The sequence below is a fragment of the Mytilus edulis genome, chromosome 6 (genome assembly GCF_963676685.1).
Source record: "Mytilus edulis chromosome 6, xbMytEdul2.2, whole genome shotgun sequence".
Lineage (NCBI taxonomy): Eukaryota > Metazoa > Mollusca > Bivalvia > Mytilida > Mytilidae > Mytilus > Mytilus edulis.
The window spans coordinates 11,014,150-11,029,887 of NC_092349.1; the positions used below are offsets into that span (position 1 = coordinate 11,014,150).

General features: G+C 35.4%; 2 protein-coding genes across 3 annotated transcripts in view; both read left to right on the forward strand.

Moving 5' to 3' along the window:
- The first annotated feature begins 210 nt into the window (after window positions 1-210).
- On the forward strand, window positions 211-8,444 carry LOC139527128 (potassium voltage-gated channel protein Shaw-like). Of its 2 annotated transcripts, none has more exons than XM_071322401.1 (2): window positions 211-987; window positions 6,827-8,444. In XM_071322401.1, exons 1-2 carry the CDS (start codon window positions 355-357, stop codon window positions 7,883-7,885), a joined length of 1,692 nt encoding a protein of 563 aa, XP_071178502.1. In that variant the 5' UTR covers window positions 211-354; the 3' UTR covers window positions 7,886-8,444. The 2 variants fall into 2 exon arrangements, with proteins under 2 accessions (XP_071178502.1, XP_071178503.1); XM_071322402.1 differs by lacking the exon at window positions 211-987 and adding an exon at window positions 3,256-3,905.
- A 6,873-nt stretch (window positions 8,445-15,317) lies between these two features.
- The window catches only part of LOC139527098 (uncharacterized), a 33,254-nt gene continuing 32,833 nt past the window's right edge, over window positions 15,318-15,738 (forward strand). Inside the window, exon 1 of the mRNA XM_071322368.1 lies at window positions 15,318-15,515. The gene's annotated coding sequence lies outside the window, so the exon portion shown is untranslated. The remainder of the gene's footprint in view (window positions 15,516-15,738) is intronic.

Sequence of the window (15,738 nt, forward strand, 5' to 3'; positions counted from 1 at the left end):
AAATTTTTAAAATTATAAAAATTGTGAAAATTATTCCAAATTGAAAAATTACAACCGACATGCTTCGGTGCAAAGCTCTATTTCCTTCAGTTCAAAACGTCCAAATGTTACAGTTCAATAAAGCATGCCAGTGCGAACGTCTTGATTGCAATGTTTTAGAGCGCCAACAATTATGACATCAAATTGCGACGTTATGCTAGAACTTATGTGTGACGTCAGGCTTCATAAGCAAAATAAAATCATAAATGGCCGCGCCCATCATATCCGATCATTGTAAGGACGAAGGGTAAACTCAGAATAGTTCATGGAACGCTACAAAGGTACTGAAAATGACTTATCGAATTTGGAAAGAGAATGACTTTGACTCATTTTCTGTCCTTGCCAACACGAAGAAAATCAACTTTTCAAGGGCACGACGATAGAGGAGGTAGTTCAAGACATTCGCTCGCACAACCCCAATTATCAAATTACCAATTACAGTTAGCTGCACATTTGAATAGGTTTGTACAAGCCACTGGTGAAGTAGTTAAAATAAACGTAGGAGGACAATTATTCCAGACTTACAGAAGTACCTTGCAAAACATTCCAAGAACACGGCTTTCAGAGCTTGAAACTACAAGCCCAAATTATGATACCGAAACAAAATCTTACTTTTTTGACAGAAATCCTGCTATCTTCCAGTGCGTTTTAGATTTCTATAGAGACGGAGTAATGCACATTCCTCGTGATGTATGTGTCCGACAAATTGAAAATGACTTATCATTCTGGGGGCTGGCCTTTTCAAATTTAGCCGATTGTTGCAGAAGATATTTGGAAGAATCGCTTAATGACATAGCATCATATGAAGCATTGATAGATGAAGTCAGGAACGTTCCAAAACACCTTTATAGTGTTCACAGTAAAACGTATAATCATTATGATTACTCATCTTGGAGAATTCGCCTCTGGGAGTTTTTAGACGATTTTACATCTTCAAAATGCTCTAAGGTGAGTAAGTTGTCCAGTATACATATATTAGTTTGTCTATGTATACTATGATATTATAAAGTTTGAGTAGTAGCAGAAAAGTAAGGTGCGAACCAAATATGCCCTTACTGTTTGGTTCAAACGCATTTTTCATGATTCAAAATATTTTTTTAGAACTATATATTAAAGAAGGATATATCTACAAAAAAAAAAACACAGAATGAAAACTTGGCCTTTTTGTTAAAGAAATGACTTCGAAAATCTATCAAAATGGGTGCTAACTTTTTACTACTTTCATTGAAGAGAAAAAAGGGGAATCACTATATAGTCCAGTCAGTTTGTTTTGAGTATTTACCATATGCAACCGGTCAGCTACCCTTTTCAAAAGACTGCTCTACTTTTGGAAAGCACATTTTTCTGTTTCCCTCCTACATAAGTCAGTGATATTGTTGGCTTTTTTCAAAACTACCTCTACCCTTTTTTATTGGGAAAATATGCAAAATTTTCATCAAATTGGGAAATTTAGAATAAACCATGAATTTGACTGAAACTTCAATTTACAGACCCTCGTCCTGAATATGCATGAAATATTTGCCACTGGACGTAAAGCAACTAACAATCAATCAATCAATCAATTTACAGACCCCCTTTCAAGAGTCAAACCCTGCTTTGAAATAAGACCCCTTTTTGGCAGTGATGATACATAAATAGACCCTCAAATCTGCACACGTAGTAATTTTATGCATGAAAAAAGTATAAATGAGTGTTTTTTTCAGTTTGAATTCATGCACAATTACTACTGAGACTGCACTGTTTGGGAAAACAGTTGTCCTTTTGGGAATAATTTTAAGCCATTTTTTTTTCAAATTGGGATTTTTCTCCAGGGGAAAAAGCCTTTATTCTCCATTAATTTAAGGCAAACAATATCACTGTAAGTTGTTCATTTAACATATATACTATAGTTACTGTGTAAATTTAAGAGAACATTTAGGTCAGATAAGTGTAAATTACAAATATATTTCCTAATAAGAAATTATTTCGATACAGAAAAATATTTTGAACTGACCAAATTTTAAGATCGACACTACGCTCTCGGTAACACTATATGTACATCCTCTGTAAAGATAAAGACAGATAGGTACTAGAAAGGCCTGTTCGAACAGGATAATAAAATTGAGAATAAAAATGGGGAATATGTCAAAGAGACATCAACCCGACCAAAGAGCAGACAACGGTCCGAAGGCTTTTTATTATGCACATGTACTTAATCCTGGAAATATATATAAAGATAAAAATATATTAAAACTACAAATGTGAAGAAGAAAGTATCGATTTTACTTGTACTTGTATGTATGCATATTTAAAGCCCATTGCTATAAAAAAAAATCTACTTTCCTATTCTGGTATTTCCGCAATTGCTTTCTCTTTTGTTTTTTTCTTTCTCGCTTCTGTACATAACTTTTAATGTATGCAAGTGGACGAAGCATGTGTGTCACTCACATGAACACATTCTCAATTTAATTGTCTTTTTTAAAATTATGTGAACGTCTTGTGGTGTTCCTGAGGTCGCAACCCCCTTTTAAAAAAAAATAATGTTTGGATTCTCGCCTATAATGCTCCAAGGCATCACAACTTTTGATGTTTGACAATCATAACTTTAGAATTTAAAAAAATGTGACACCGGGAATAAACTGTACTGTTATACATGCCCAGTTTACCCCTATGCTGAGTTCACACGACGTAATTCGAATTAGATTCGCATTAACTAATTTGTCCTAGGTAACGTCAATTCTAATTCGAATTGCAATGCGCGTCAAATTCGCTTTACTGTCCAAACGACGTTCACTTTTAATTCGTATTAATAAAAGCGTATTTCTAATGCTAATTGGATAATTCGTATTAGCCAATTCGAATTAAATAAGAAGAGTGTGTGAACACGATTAGCGAATTCGATTCGCATTCGATTCGAATTCAATTCGAATTAAATGTACGTGTGAACGAGGCACTAATATTGTTGATGGCATAGATACACACAGAAGACACACGCACACGAAAAATAGGATTTTGGGATTTTACCTAAATAAGTTAACAATTAATGTGAAATAAATTGAAAATTAATTCATGGTCTTTATCTTTCGAGAGTGCATACTCGGCATTTAATTTATGTCAAGATTTTACGAATCGTTTATGTTAGATTTCTTCTGTTTCGCATTCCCGTAAAATCGCGGCAAAACGATAATGACAATACCGCGAAAGAAGTCGACGTTTTCAGTGACGTCATTATATAATGTTAATGGCCGCCTGTTGTATAAAGCTGTGTTTCGATGTAACAAGTTATCTTTAGGAGTACAAGACGATTAAACAAGATGGCTCACTATTCAATGGCCAGTCATACGCGCCCCCCTCAAGGAAAAAGTATGGGATGGAAAGATTTGATAAAGAAAATAACACAAAATACTAAAGAAGAGAAAAGTAACACTATTACCATAAACGTTGGAGGAGAAGTTTTTAAAACCAGTAAAGATCATTTCAAGCGATTTCCAAAGACAAGACTAGCAGATTTGGACGCAACCAGTGGAACCTACGAAGAAAGTACAAATTCTTACTTCTTCGACCGAAATCCTGTTTTGTTTCATTACATTTTGGATTACTACAAGTCCGGGGAGCTTCATATACCACATAATGTATGTTATCGTTTGGTAGAATCTGAACTTTCATACTGGCAAATTGAATATTCCGAAATGACTGACTGTTGCAAAAAAGTGATTGAGGAGGATTTTGATGAGTATGCGTCTGAAGAAAGTCTTCAACAAGAACTTAAAGTACAGCCAAAAATTTACAGTTCACAGAGCAAACATGTACCCGAATACATTTCGAATTGGCGAATCCGTACATGGGAATTTTTAGATGATCAGTGCTCATCTACTAAGGCAACTAAGGTTTGTTTCGGATACAGGATAAATATTTTATTTTGAGGGTTAATCCCTGATCCAAAACGCGAGGAATCTATACCTCTTAAAATATACTACATGTATTTTATTTTCATATTGCCGACCGTATACTCCGGAGTTGATATTTTTCCGACATGTTACGGCCTATTCTGTGGCAAGTAATAGCAGTAAAATGTATATTACAATCAGTACAATTTGGAGGGTTTTTTCGTCGGAGTCGGACTTTTTTTCCGTGCGAACTCATTTTTTTTTTAGTTTATCAACGCTATCAATCAAATTATTTTCTTCAATAATAATTTCTAATCATTTTTTTTTGTCATCTGCTTGGCAATTTAAAAAAAAATCAAATTGGGAATCACTGAGAATATTTTCTTTAGAACCCCACCCCCTCTTGAGGTTAGTTGGTTGTTTCCTAACTTTGATATTTGCTATATGTATAGACGAAAATATCAGCTAAAAAAATTGTCCATAAAATGCACCTTTTGTTGCTCTAATCTGACCGGACACGATTATTTTGAAAGTTTTTTCCAGAGGTTTATTCAAGAATAAGACAAAAGTTTGAACTCTATTTATTTTGTAGAGGTATCAATTTAAATATTCATTAAAGAAAGCATGATACACTGGAGTAAACCATATAAGCGGCATTGCGCCCATTTGACGCTACTACAGGCGTAATACCTCAGGGACGATATGAACCGCATTCGCAAGTTACTTAGTAATTAATCCGCTTACTGTAAATGTCCCACTTTCAACAAAACGAAATTATGTACATATATTACAAAAACATGCACACCTATAAACCATCAAAATGAAAGTAAAATAACTTCATAACAATATATGTATTGTCTATTTACCACCGTTAGATTAAACTAATATTCGATGTTGTTTGAATATATAATGCAAAACTATTCCCCAAACACCACAAACTTATTGGCATTTAATTTAATATCCTATGTCAATTATAAAATCACATTGGATTGGAATTACACGGCATTTATACTTTTGTGTAATACTTTGCATTCACCCAACACAAAAAACTTGAAAATAGAGCTCGTCTAATTTTCAATCTAGCGTAATTTTTCTGTTACACCAAAGGTAGCAATATCTGACTTGCGTCAAATGTGAACTGGTTGCTTGCGTTCAACTTTCTTACTCTTATATATGCTTTTATTTGTGTTTTAAATCCTAAATTGAATAAAACTGACAATCATGAAATATGTACCACTGGATGTTGATCAAACAATAATCAATCAATTAAGATAAAATTGAAAATGATGTTATAAATATACAATATTCGTAGAGTTTAGGAAAATATGAAATTTATTTGACGAGCATCAGAAACAGAGACACTTTCCTACATTTTTACATTTGTTTTGCCAATTTGACCGTTATAATTTCCGTCCTTTCTTGTCGTGTGAGTGTTTAGCTCAAAATGTTATACTTAGTCTCACTTCACTCCCTGCCTCACGATTACATGTTTGGCTAGGCCCTGCACCTGCGGATCCAATGAAGTGGGTTCCAGGGTTGGAAACCTCCTTTTGCTTGACAACTAATGCATTTATATGGGGACATACATGTTATGGTTGGAACATCATTTTAAAAATGGCTTGATCTGCGTCTAGGTAAAATGGTTAAAGCTTTGCTAGCTCATTTTATGTTTGAAATTTTGAAAACATTAATGGGACAGAAGTCCGCCAATACAAATGTGTAAACGTTTTGTAATTAGTTAGTTTGAACATATTTATTTATAGTGGATTGGGAAACAAGTTTTGCAACTTATATTAATTCCTTTCCACTTTGCGGGTGCCTTGTAGCGGTATTAGCCTGCTTTTTTTCGAAATCTACAAGGGTGTCTTTAACGTGCAAGAGATATGGCTCTCTCTTAACACGGGTCAGCCATTTATCGTCCCCTTCCGACGGACTATCATCGTTTCCTCGAGACCATACTCGCAAATGGTGTCAAGGGAGAGCCGAAAATTCAGTTCCTGAAATTTTCATCCCAGACGGGAATCGAACCAGGAACCTTTGTGTTAGTAGTCCGATGCACTAACCATTACACCACGGCTCTCTTGTAATTAGTTACAGATATCATTGAATGCAAAGGCGAATTCTTGCGAAGATTTCGTTCAAACTGTCAATTTGTGATAGCGGGGTAATTTAAAGCTGACTATGCGGTATGGGCTTTGATTATTGTTGAAGTCCGTTTGGTGGCCTATAACTGTTTATTTCTGTGTCATTTGCCAGTCTCTTGTGCGGGAGAGTCGTCTCATTAGCAATCATACCACATCTCAACACAAAATAATACATAACAGTATGTTGTAACATGTAACGATATTTAATATATTATACTTCAAATACTTTCAACGCGGTTTGTGTTTGTACCAGCCGACAAATCAGCCAATAACGTGGTAGTATGCCGTAACAATACACGGACGTACTTGTAAATGAACTAAAAATTCATCTACATTCAAGTCCGTGTTCTCCACAGAGAGTCATATACTAATAGTTAACAGAAATATATAATATCCCCATCACAACTCAAGGTTTCTTCTGAATAGTTGGAGTTCTCTACTATGTATTGGTTACCTAAACTACACAAAACAATTAGTTTATATAGAATAATAGGTAGTTTCTTTTTTGATACTGACTATATCATGTGGAATATGTAGACGAGCCCGTTAGGGCGAGTTAAGATATTCCACATGATATAGTCCGTATCAAAAACGAAACTACCTATTATTCTGTTAATCTATAATTATGACGTCACACAGTGTATTGCCTAATATTTTCAGTGATACAGTCAGTACGTTGATACTCTAAATTATTAGGCAGCAACCATTTGATTTTCGGGGGGGGGGGGGGGGGGATCTTGAGTATTCTTATAGTTATAATTATCATTATCATTTCAGATTTGGCATGCTGTGTACATGATCTTGGTGATGATTTCCATAATATCATTCTTTTGTGCCACTTTGGAAGAGTGTCGTGTCTCACTCGATGAGTCTATATACCGGTTTGGAAGCACCACAAATACGACACATGAAATTACAAGTGACGAAATACCTAAAATCAAAAAATTGTTGAATACGGTTCCACATCCGGTGTTACAGATTATTGAATTAGCTTGTCTGATTTTCTTCACAGTGGAATTTGTGTTCCGGTTTGTTGTATGTCCATGGAAATTAAGACTCTTAAAGAACATTACCACGCTGATAGATATGCTGTATATTTTGCCTGCATGGATGGTTTTATTCGTAGAAGTTACACATGGAACGTTTTGGCATACGAAAAATGGCGTCACACTGTTTATAGTCATAGAGGCGATCGAAATTTTTCGAGTGTTAAGAATATTCCGTTTCATCAAACATCACCAAGGACTGCGGATACTTTATCTTGCAATTAAGAGTAGCATGCCAGAACTTTCGCTTCTTCTTGTATTTGTTATTTTTAACACTACTATATTCGCTAGCTTTATATATTGCGCTGAAGCTTTTACCCCTGATAATTTTGATAGTGCTTTTCATGGTATGTGGTGGGCTTTGATAACCATGACAACTGTCGGGTACGGAGACATGTACCCCAAATCGTGGCTTGGCTACATCGTAGGCAGTTTTTGTGCTGTATTGGGGATAATTATGATACAAATGCCCGTACCGATTATTGTCAGCAACTTTCATGCTTACTATCGCTTGAGATTTTCCAATGATATTAACGAAAGGAAAGAGGATACTTCAAATGTAGAACTACCGAAGCCAGTACTACCATTTGAAGATGTATACAACAGTCAAACTAGTATTCCAGGTCCTTCGGTGAAAAGTTCTGAAGTTTCAGCAAGCCCTTCAGAAAGCAGATCTAGTTCGCCCGAACCTCCTACACGAAACAGAATGTGGTTGCCGCCAATAAACAAAGTGAGTGTAGTTGTTGATTCCAAACACATACTGGAAACAGAAATAGAGGAATGTTTATAATATGTATTATTGTTATTTGTTACTTTGAAATGAGTTTTATAATGTTGTAAGTACATGCATACATTGGGATGTTGTAGCTAGATTAATGCAAAGTATGTGTTATTTCTTTACAGCCGATTTCATTGAGTGTGTAGCCAAAGGTAATATCTTTGGTTAGCTTGCTTGTTAGCTGAACAGTGAAGTCATTATAAGGTCAGGTATACTACCCTCCTTTCGAAGTAGCCTAGTCCAACATACAGATAGATTGGTTATCTGCTAGACTAGTCTACTCTTAAAGGAGGATTGTTTACCTTACCTAACAATGACTTCACGGTTCAGTTAACAAGCAAGCTAACCAAAGATATTACCTTCGGCTTAACACGCAATGAAATCGACTGAAACACATTTTTAGTGGTTTAAGATTTTGTTTGACTGCAGAAATGCTGTAGTAAATTTAAAATGATGTGTGTTTGTGTGTTATGTTCTTTTACACAAACAATTAAAAAATTGTTATTGCTTTACTGAACTAAAGTATATTATGAAGTAAATTTGTATTATATATATAAATGAACCAAAAACATATGTTTTTACATGCCTCTAACAAAAAACAAACCAAATCAACAATGCAGAGAAATAATAAATCTTTGATTATTACACACATAAGTATATTTAAGACAAAATGAAAAACCAAGAGAGAGGGAGAAACACTTGAAGCCACACGTCCATACGTTGAAGGAGAGACAACACAACGACAAAAGGGGAATAGACAAAATGGCGGTGATTAAAAAAAGTAGATGTATAATTGCCATTGAGACAAATTTTCACACAATGACAAAGGAGAATATACCATATGACTGTGTAAAAAGTAGAGGCATTGGCGGATCCAAGGTGGGGGTGGGGTTCCGGGGGTTGGAACCCCCCTTTTTTTTGGCCGATCAATGCATTTGAATGGGGACATATAGTTGGAACCCCCCCCCCCCCCCCCCCTTTTGTCCTGGGTTGGGACCCCCCTTTTAAAATGGTTGGATCCCCCTGAGAGGCATGATTGCCATTGCAACAAATATCCACCAGAGAACAAATGCCGAAGATGAAAATACTTCTATTTCACTGTACGGTCTTCAACAATGAGCAATAATCAAATACCCCATAGTAAGCAACAAAAGCCTCTGACGCGACAAGCTGTAAAACACATTAAAAAAAAGCAAAGAAAACTAACAACCAATCTGATTAAAATTCATATCTAGTTACCTTTTGAATGTCCCAGTTGTAACTTTTGCCTTTCTTCAACTTGTTTATTCGTCAAAGCTGAGCATCTCGAAATCAGAGATCTATAACACAATTAGATTGGCTAACAACCTGAGTTATGTACAAAAAGAGTAACAAAAACGAATATGAGACAGTTAACAACAACAACAACTGAATTATATTTACTTCGAACAGAGTGAGAAACAAGAATGTGGAGGGGGAAGTAATACATGTTTGCCCTTGCTGTGAGATTGGTGTAATAGCATAAAATCAAACTATAAAAGGCTTGACTAATCATCAGATCAACACACTATACCGATCAAATAGTACTCCCTGTACTTACAGCTGGTTCAAAGACAGTAAAAATTAATACACAAGTTATGTTTTCCTAACTAAAATATCATCAGTACACATACCATGGATTTAGTATTATCAGATTATTACATGGCATTTTTCATATCGCATGTATTATCAGCTCTAGGTTCAATATCAGCCCAAGAGCCGCATGGCTCGAGGGCAGATATTGACCGAGGGCTGATAATACATGCGATATGAAAAATGACATGTTATGATCTTTTTATCATATGCTTCAACAATGGAGAAAAATAACAGATTCATATATTGAATACAGATCCTTTCATGTGGTTCCCAAATAGAAGTTCAAAGAGTGAACGTTCACGAACGTCGGACCCCAAATTTAGTACATTCGATATGAAATCTTTCTATCATATGCATCAAATGAGAAGAAAAACATTTTAATATGGACGAATCGACAACAAAAAAATTAATTTAACAATCTACATAATGAACACTGTTTGGAAAAGTCAAATTTTATAAAAGTTACTTTCTAAATTATGTTTGAAACTTTTAGAAATGCATTTATTTTGGGTTTTTTTTACACAATATACTTTCCACTATCCAAATAATTGTTTTGTACACTACTTTGTGATGTTTTTCACTGAAAACGTAGCATTGAGGTGTATTTTCCGGAATTTGCCGAGTATCACCGGAATGCCATGCGATAACGTTACGGAAAGGCATGTGATAACGTTCGAAACATGTGATAAACTTTTCATATCAGCCCGCTAAGCACCAATTCGAAAAATATGAAATTTACGTTAATTTTATGCTATTATCATACAGTCAAAATCATATGTTATTTAGTCTAAGTATATGATAAAACAAGTTATAAGCGGTCTAAGAAAAACACTCTTTGGAAATACCAACACATCCTGTCGATTACCTATAAGTAAGGACGGAATGTAGTAGGTCCTTACAATCCTATGATTGGGAAACTCGAACAATACAAAAAAATGGGGTGAATTTGAGTACCAAAGAAGGATTAATACTATCTTGTTGCTAATGTAAATAGTAAAATAAGAAAAATACAGAAATCCAAGGAAAAGTCCAAACGGAAAGTCCCCTATCAAATGGCAAAATCAATTTTAAAAGCCTAAATATCAAATGAATGGACAACTGTCATATTCCTGACGTGGTGAAGGTATTTCCTTATGTAGAAAATGGTAGATTAAACCTGGGTTTATAGCTAGCGAAACCTCTCACTTGTATTGACAGACGTAATCACTAAAAAACAAAACATTGGTCATCTCAGAGAAAAGGGGCATATATGAAAGCACATATGCAAAAAATAAAGACAATAATAACAAATTTTTTTCCATAATAACATAATGACGGTATTTTACTAAAAATGGACAAAAGTAAAGGTAATGATTTACACATATATTTACAAGAACACTATTACACGAAATTAAAACGATAAACAACGCCTGTATAAGAATCTATACTGTGTTATGTGTGAGCCTAGGCTCCGTTCAAATTTAAAGCCGTACATATAAATATTTGGATTTACACACTGTGACATGGATGGAGAGTTGTTTCATTGGCTCTCATACCACATCCTCTTATGTATCTTTAAGACCATCATGCATTATGTGTGTAGTTGCTATACGGATTATTTATCAACACTTAAGGTCTTGGAATCTTCTTTCTAAACAATTAATTTAGGACAAAGGACGAGAAGTTAAGCAGATGAAGTTGGTATATATTGCTGCTAAGTTAGGGGAAATTAATATTGCAATAAAAAAAAAATAAAAAAAAAGAGACAAATAAATGACCACGACAAACAAAATGATGCAATAAGACCGAGTTCATCAACGGTAGATAAGAAATTGACAACATTAAAATCACATCGAGATCAACTGTTAACTTCTGTAACGATTACGTACAGTTATTACTACAAACAATCAATCAATATTTATAAGTTCAAATTTATATAGCGCACAAAAATGAAAGTATTTCTTTATAAAGATTAATTTCAATAAATGTATGGTATTTTGCTGCATCAAAGTCTGTTTCCAAATTATTCAGTACTGTCTGAAGCAAGATATTTTCCATTGTCGAAATTAGTACTGGTTCACTACAATGCAGAGTCTAGCAGTTTTGAATTTCGTTTATTTGCACAAGCAGCATAGTGTGTGCACACGTTTTTTTTGACCAATAAGAATCGTTTGTCGTTTGAAGTACTTGTCATGCTTTTAATCAATTGTATGCCAAACGCCGAACTCATACTTTTGTCTGTTTTGTCTTGTTTTGATATAGCATTTTACGAATGTAACAGGGTTTAACAATGTCCAACTAGCAACATATATACGAAACTTCAGAGTAAAGTCGTCTCCGCACGTAAACAATCAGAGTTAGGTGAGTGAGAGTGTCGGAACGAAAAATGTAAAAATGTGTTAGTAATGGTTGCATAATAAGCAATATCAATATTGCAGGGTTGACAATCATAGAACCACAGGCCCTTCTCTTGTTAAACATGACACACAGCAGACCATTGGTTTCTTATCGTGCCGTACATGACATCCACCGAACTATGGGCCACTATTTTGCCGTACATGACATCAACCTAACAATATGCTATTATCTTGCTGTACATGACATTCAAATAACCATGGACTTTTACCTTGCCGTACATGACATTCACCGAACCATAGCCTCTTATCTTGCCGTAAATGACACCAACCGAATCATAGCCTCTTATCTTGCCGTACATGAATGACATCCACCGAACCATGTGTTATTATCTTGCTGTACATGACATTCAAATAACCATGGGCTTGTATCCTACCGTACATGACATTAACCGAACCATAGCCTCTTACCTTGCCGTAAATGACATCCATTGAATCATAGCCACTTATCTTGCCATACATGACATCCACCGAATCATAGCCTCTTATCTTGCCGTACATGACATCCACCGAATCATAGCCTCTTATCTTGCCGTACATGACATCCACCGAATCATAGCCTCTTATCTTGCCGTAAATGACATCCATTAAACCATAACCTTTTATCGTGTCGGTCATGACATCTCCTTACCATGGGCTATGGCAATGACAACTGTTGGCGCTTCTCTTACTGTACATAACAACATCACAACCATAGGTTATTCATTTGCTGTACTTTACATTGACGGAACCATAGACTCTTCTGTTAACGTACATTGCATACACCGAACCATAGGCTCTTCTCATTCCGTACATGATATTCAACTGAACTGAGTCTTCTCTTGTCGTACATGACATCCAATGAACCATTGCCTCGTCACTTGCCACACATGACATCCACTAAACCGTACATGAACTTTACCGAACCATAGGAACTTCTTTTGTCGTACATGACATTCACTGAACCATAGGCTCTTCACTTGCCGTACATGACATCCACCGAACCATAGGCTTTTATATTAATTCTCCTGTCGTACATGACATCCACCGAACCATAGGCTCTTCCTTACCGTACACGACATTAACATTACCATATGCACTTCTCTTGTCCTACATGACATTTAACGAACTAAAGGCTCTTCTCTTGTCGTACATGACATTTACCGAACCATAGGCTCTTCACTTGCCGTACATGACATTAACCGAACCACAGGCTCTTCTCTTGCCGTACATGACATCTACCGAAGCATAGACTCTTCTCTTGCCGTACATGACATATACGAAACCATAGGCTCATCTCTTGCCACACATGACATTAACCGAACCACAGGCTCTTATCTTGCCGTACATGACATTTACCGAACTATAAGCTCTTCTCTTGCCGTACATGACATCTACCGAACCATAGACTCTTCTCTTGCCGAACATGACATATACGAAACCATAGACTCATCTCTTGCCGTACATGACATTAACCGAACAATACGCTCTTCTCTTGCCGTATATGACATTAACCGAACCAAAGGCTCTTATCTTGCCGTACAAGACATTTACCGAACGAAAGGCTACTATCTTGCCGTACATAACATTTACCGAACCATAGGCTCTTCTCTTGTCGTGCATTTATGAAATCTATTAAACCATAGGTTTGAACTTGCCGTACACAACAATTGATGAAGTACAGAGTTGATTTACGACAACCATCGAACCATAGCTTCTTCTCTTGTTGTACACGACAACTGCTGAAGTACAGAGTTAATGAATGACAACCACCGAACCAAAAGCTCTTCTCTTGCTGTACACAACAACTGGTGAAGTACAGAGTTAATATATGACAACCACCGAACATAGGCTCTTCTCTTGCTGTACACGACAACTGATGAAGTACAGAATTAATATATGACAACCACCGAACCACATGCTCTTCTCTTGCTGTACACGACAAGTGATGACGTACAGAGTTAATGTATGACAACCACCGAACCACAAGCTCTTCTCTTGCTGTACACGACAACTGATGACGAACAGTGTTTATATATAACAACCACAGAACCATAGCCTCTTTTCTTGTTGTACACGACAACTGATGAAGTACAGAGTTAATGTATGACAACCACCGAACCACAAGCTCTTCTCTTGCTGTACACGACAACTGATGACGAACAGTGTTTATATATAACAACCACAGAACCATAGCCTCTTTTCTTGTTGTACACGACAACTGATGAAGTATAGAGTTAATGTATGACAACCACCGAACCATATGCTCTTCTCTTGCTGTACACGACAACTGATGAAGTAAAGAGACAAATGCCGAATCAATTATTTTTCTCCTTGTAATGGCATTCGCTGGAAACCTTCCCCTCGTCTTCTTGTCATACACGACAACCACTGAATCACAAGTCCTTGTCTGTGTGCATGTGTAAAGTATAATCACTATGATTTAGATGGAGGTCACAGGCACTTGTCTCAGAAAAAAAACCCTTTCATATCGTGTTATATTAAGGTATGTAGGAATTTTTTTTCTGAGACAAGTGCCTGTGAGGGAGGTAACGAAATAGAGAATTAATACCATGGTCAAAAACCAAAATACGGCGAAAAAAATACCATTATAGAAAAAAAGGCAACAAAAAAAAAAAAAAAATAAAGAATATAGAAATGCATAAGACCAGTAATTCAGAATTTTTTTGTGGACTCCTGTCTCCTATAAACCGTGTTTTTTGGGGGGAAAAAATGGGGGGAGGGAGGGCGGTTCCCGATAACAATTATAGGACTCAAAACTAAAGATAGAATCTAACGAACATATAATAAAAAGCTCTCAAACCTCTTTCCCAACTTTGTTTATGTTGGCGGCGGCAGCTTCTGCAGAAATAAAAAAAAAATGAATAGCAAAATCGAAGTTTATAATTTTCTGAACATAAAATGCATTCGAAATTTAATTATCTATTTTCTGCCATATCTTAAAACGTTTTCAGGATCACAGCTTTGTCTGTACTCAGAGTAAAATAAAGGGTTATTAAGAACCTTAACAAAAAGGCGTAGAAGTTATCTATATCTATGAACTGATAACGAATATCTGTGTTGTTGTGTGATACTTTTTAAAACTATTTTCTTTTCCTCAACTTGAAATACCGGTTAAATTTTAATTTCAGTAAATTAAAGTTTAAAATAGAAGTGTAAAAATTAGGACATCTATGGCCGCTGTCACTTATCCTGTCCTTTAGCCGGATTTAATTATTATTTCACTTGTCAGTTTCTTAACTTGTTTAAAATGTTATCTAAAGTTTAGCATTTGTTTGATCTCAAAAGGAACCAAAACAAATATTATTTGTTATTATTATGACCAAATATATCCGGATTCACCATACAAGGGTGTGCGATATGCTGAATCATTGGGAATCCCCTTACTTAATATTATATTTCTGTCTACTTGACACAAATATGATATATACTTATCATTTTACACCAATTTGAATTCTACGGTTAGTTATAACTTGCCATGTAGAGATTTAATGGTTTAAAGATAGAATCTATAATGTGTATGTGAATGTGTATAGCACACAGTTACTATTTTGCAATGAATTTATCATGTTTATGTGGGATAGAAATATTTTACAGTTTGATATTTCTATTTTCGGTACACAAATTAAATATCGGTAAGTTATTTTAATATTTATGAGTAAAGCTTTGATTAAAGTGTGAGATTAATGTTCAACTAGTTGATGAATGATGCAAAAATCACTAATGCACCCTTACATATAGATGGATACGAATGCATATTAAAAATGATAAAACATTAAAACACAAATTCTTAAAATAGATTTTTAGCTAATCTGCTAATAGTATGTACAAACTCTCTTTGTTTTTAATGTGCAATAA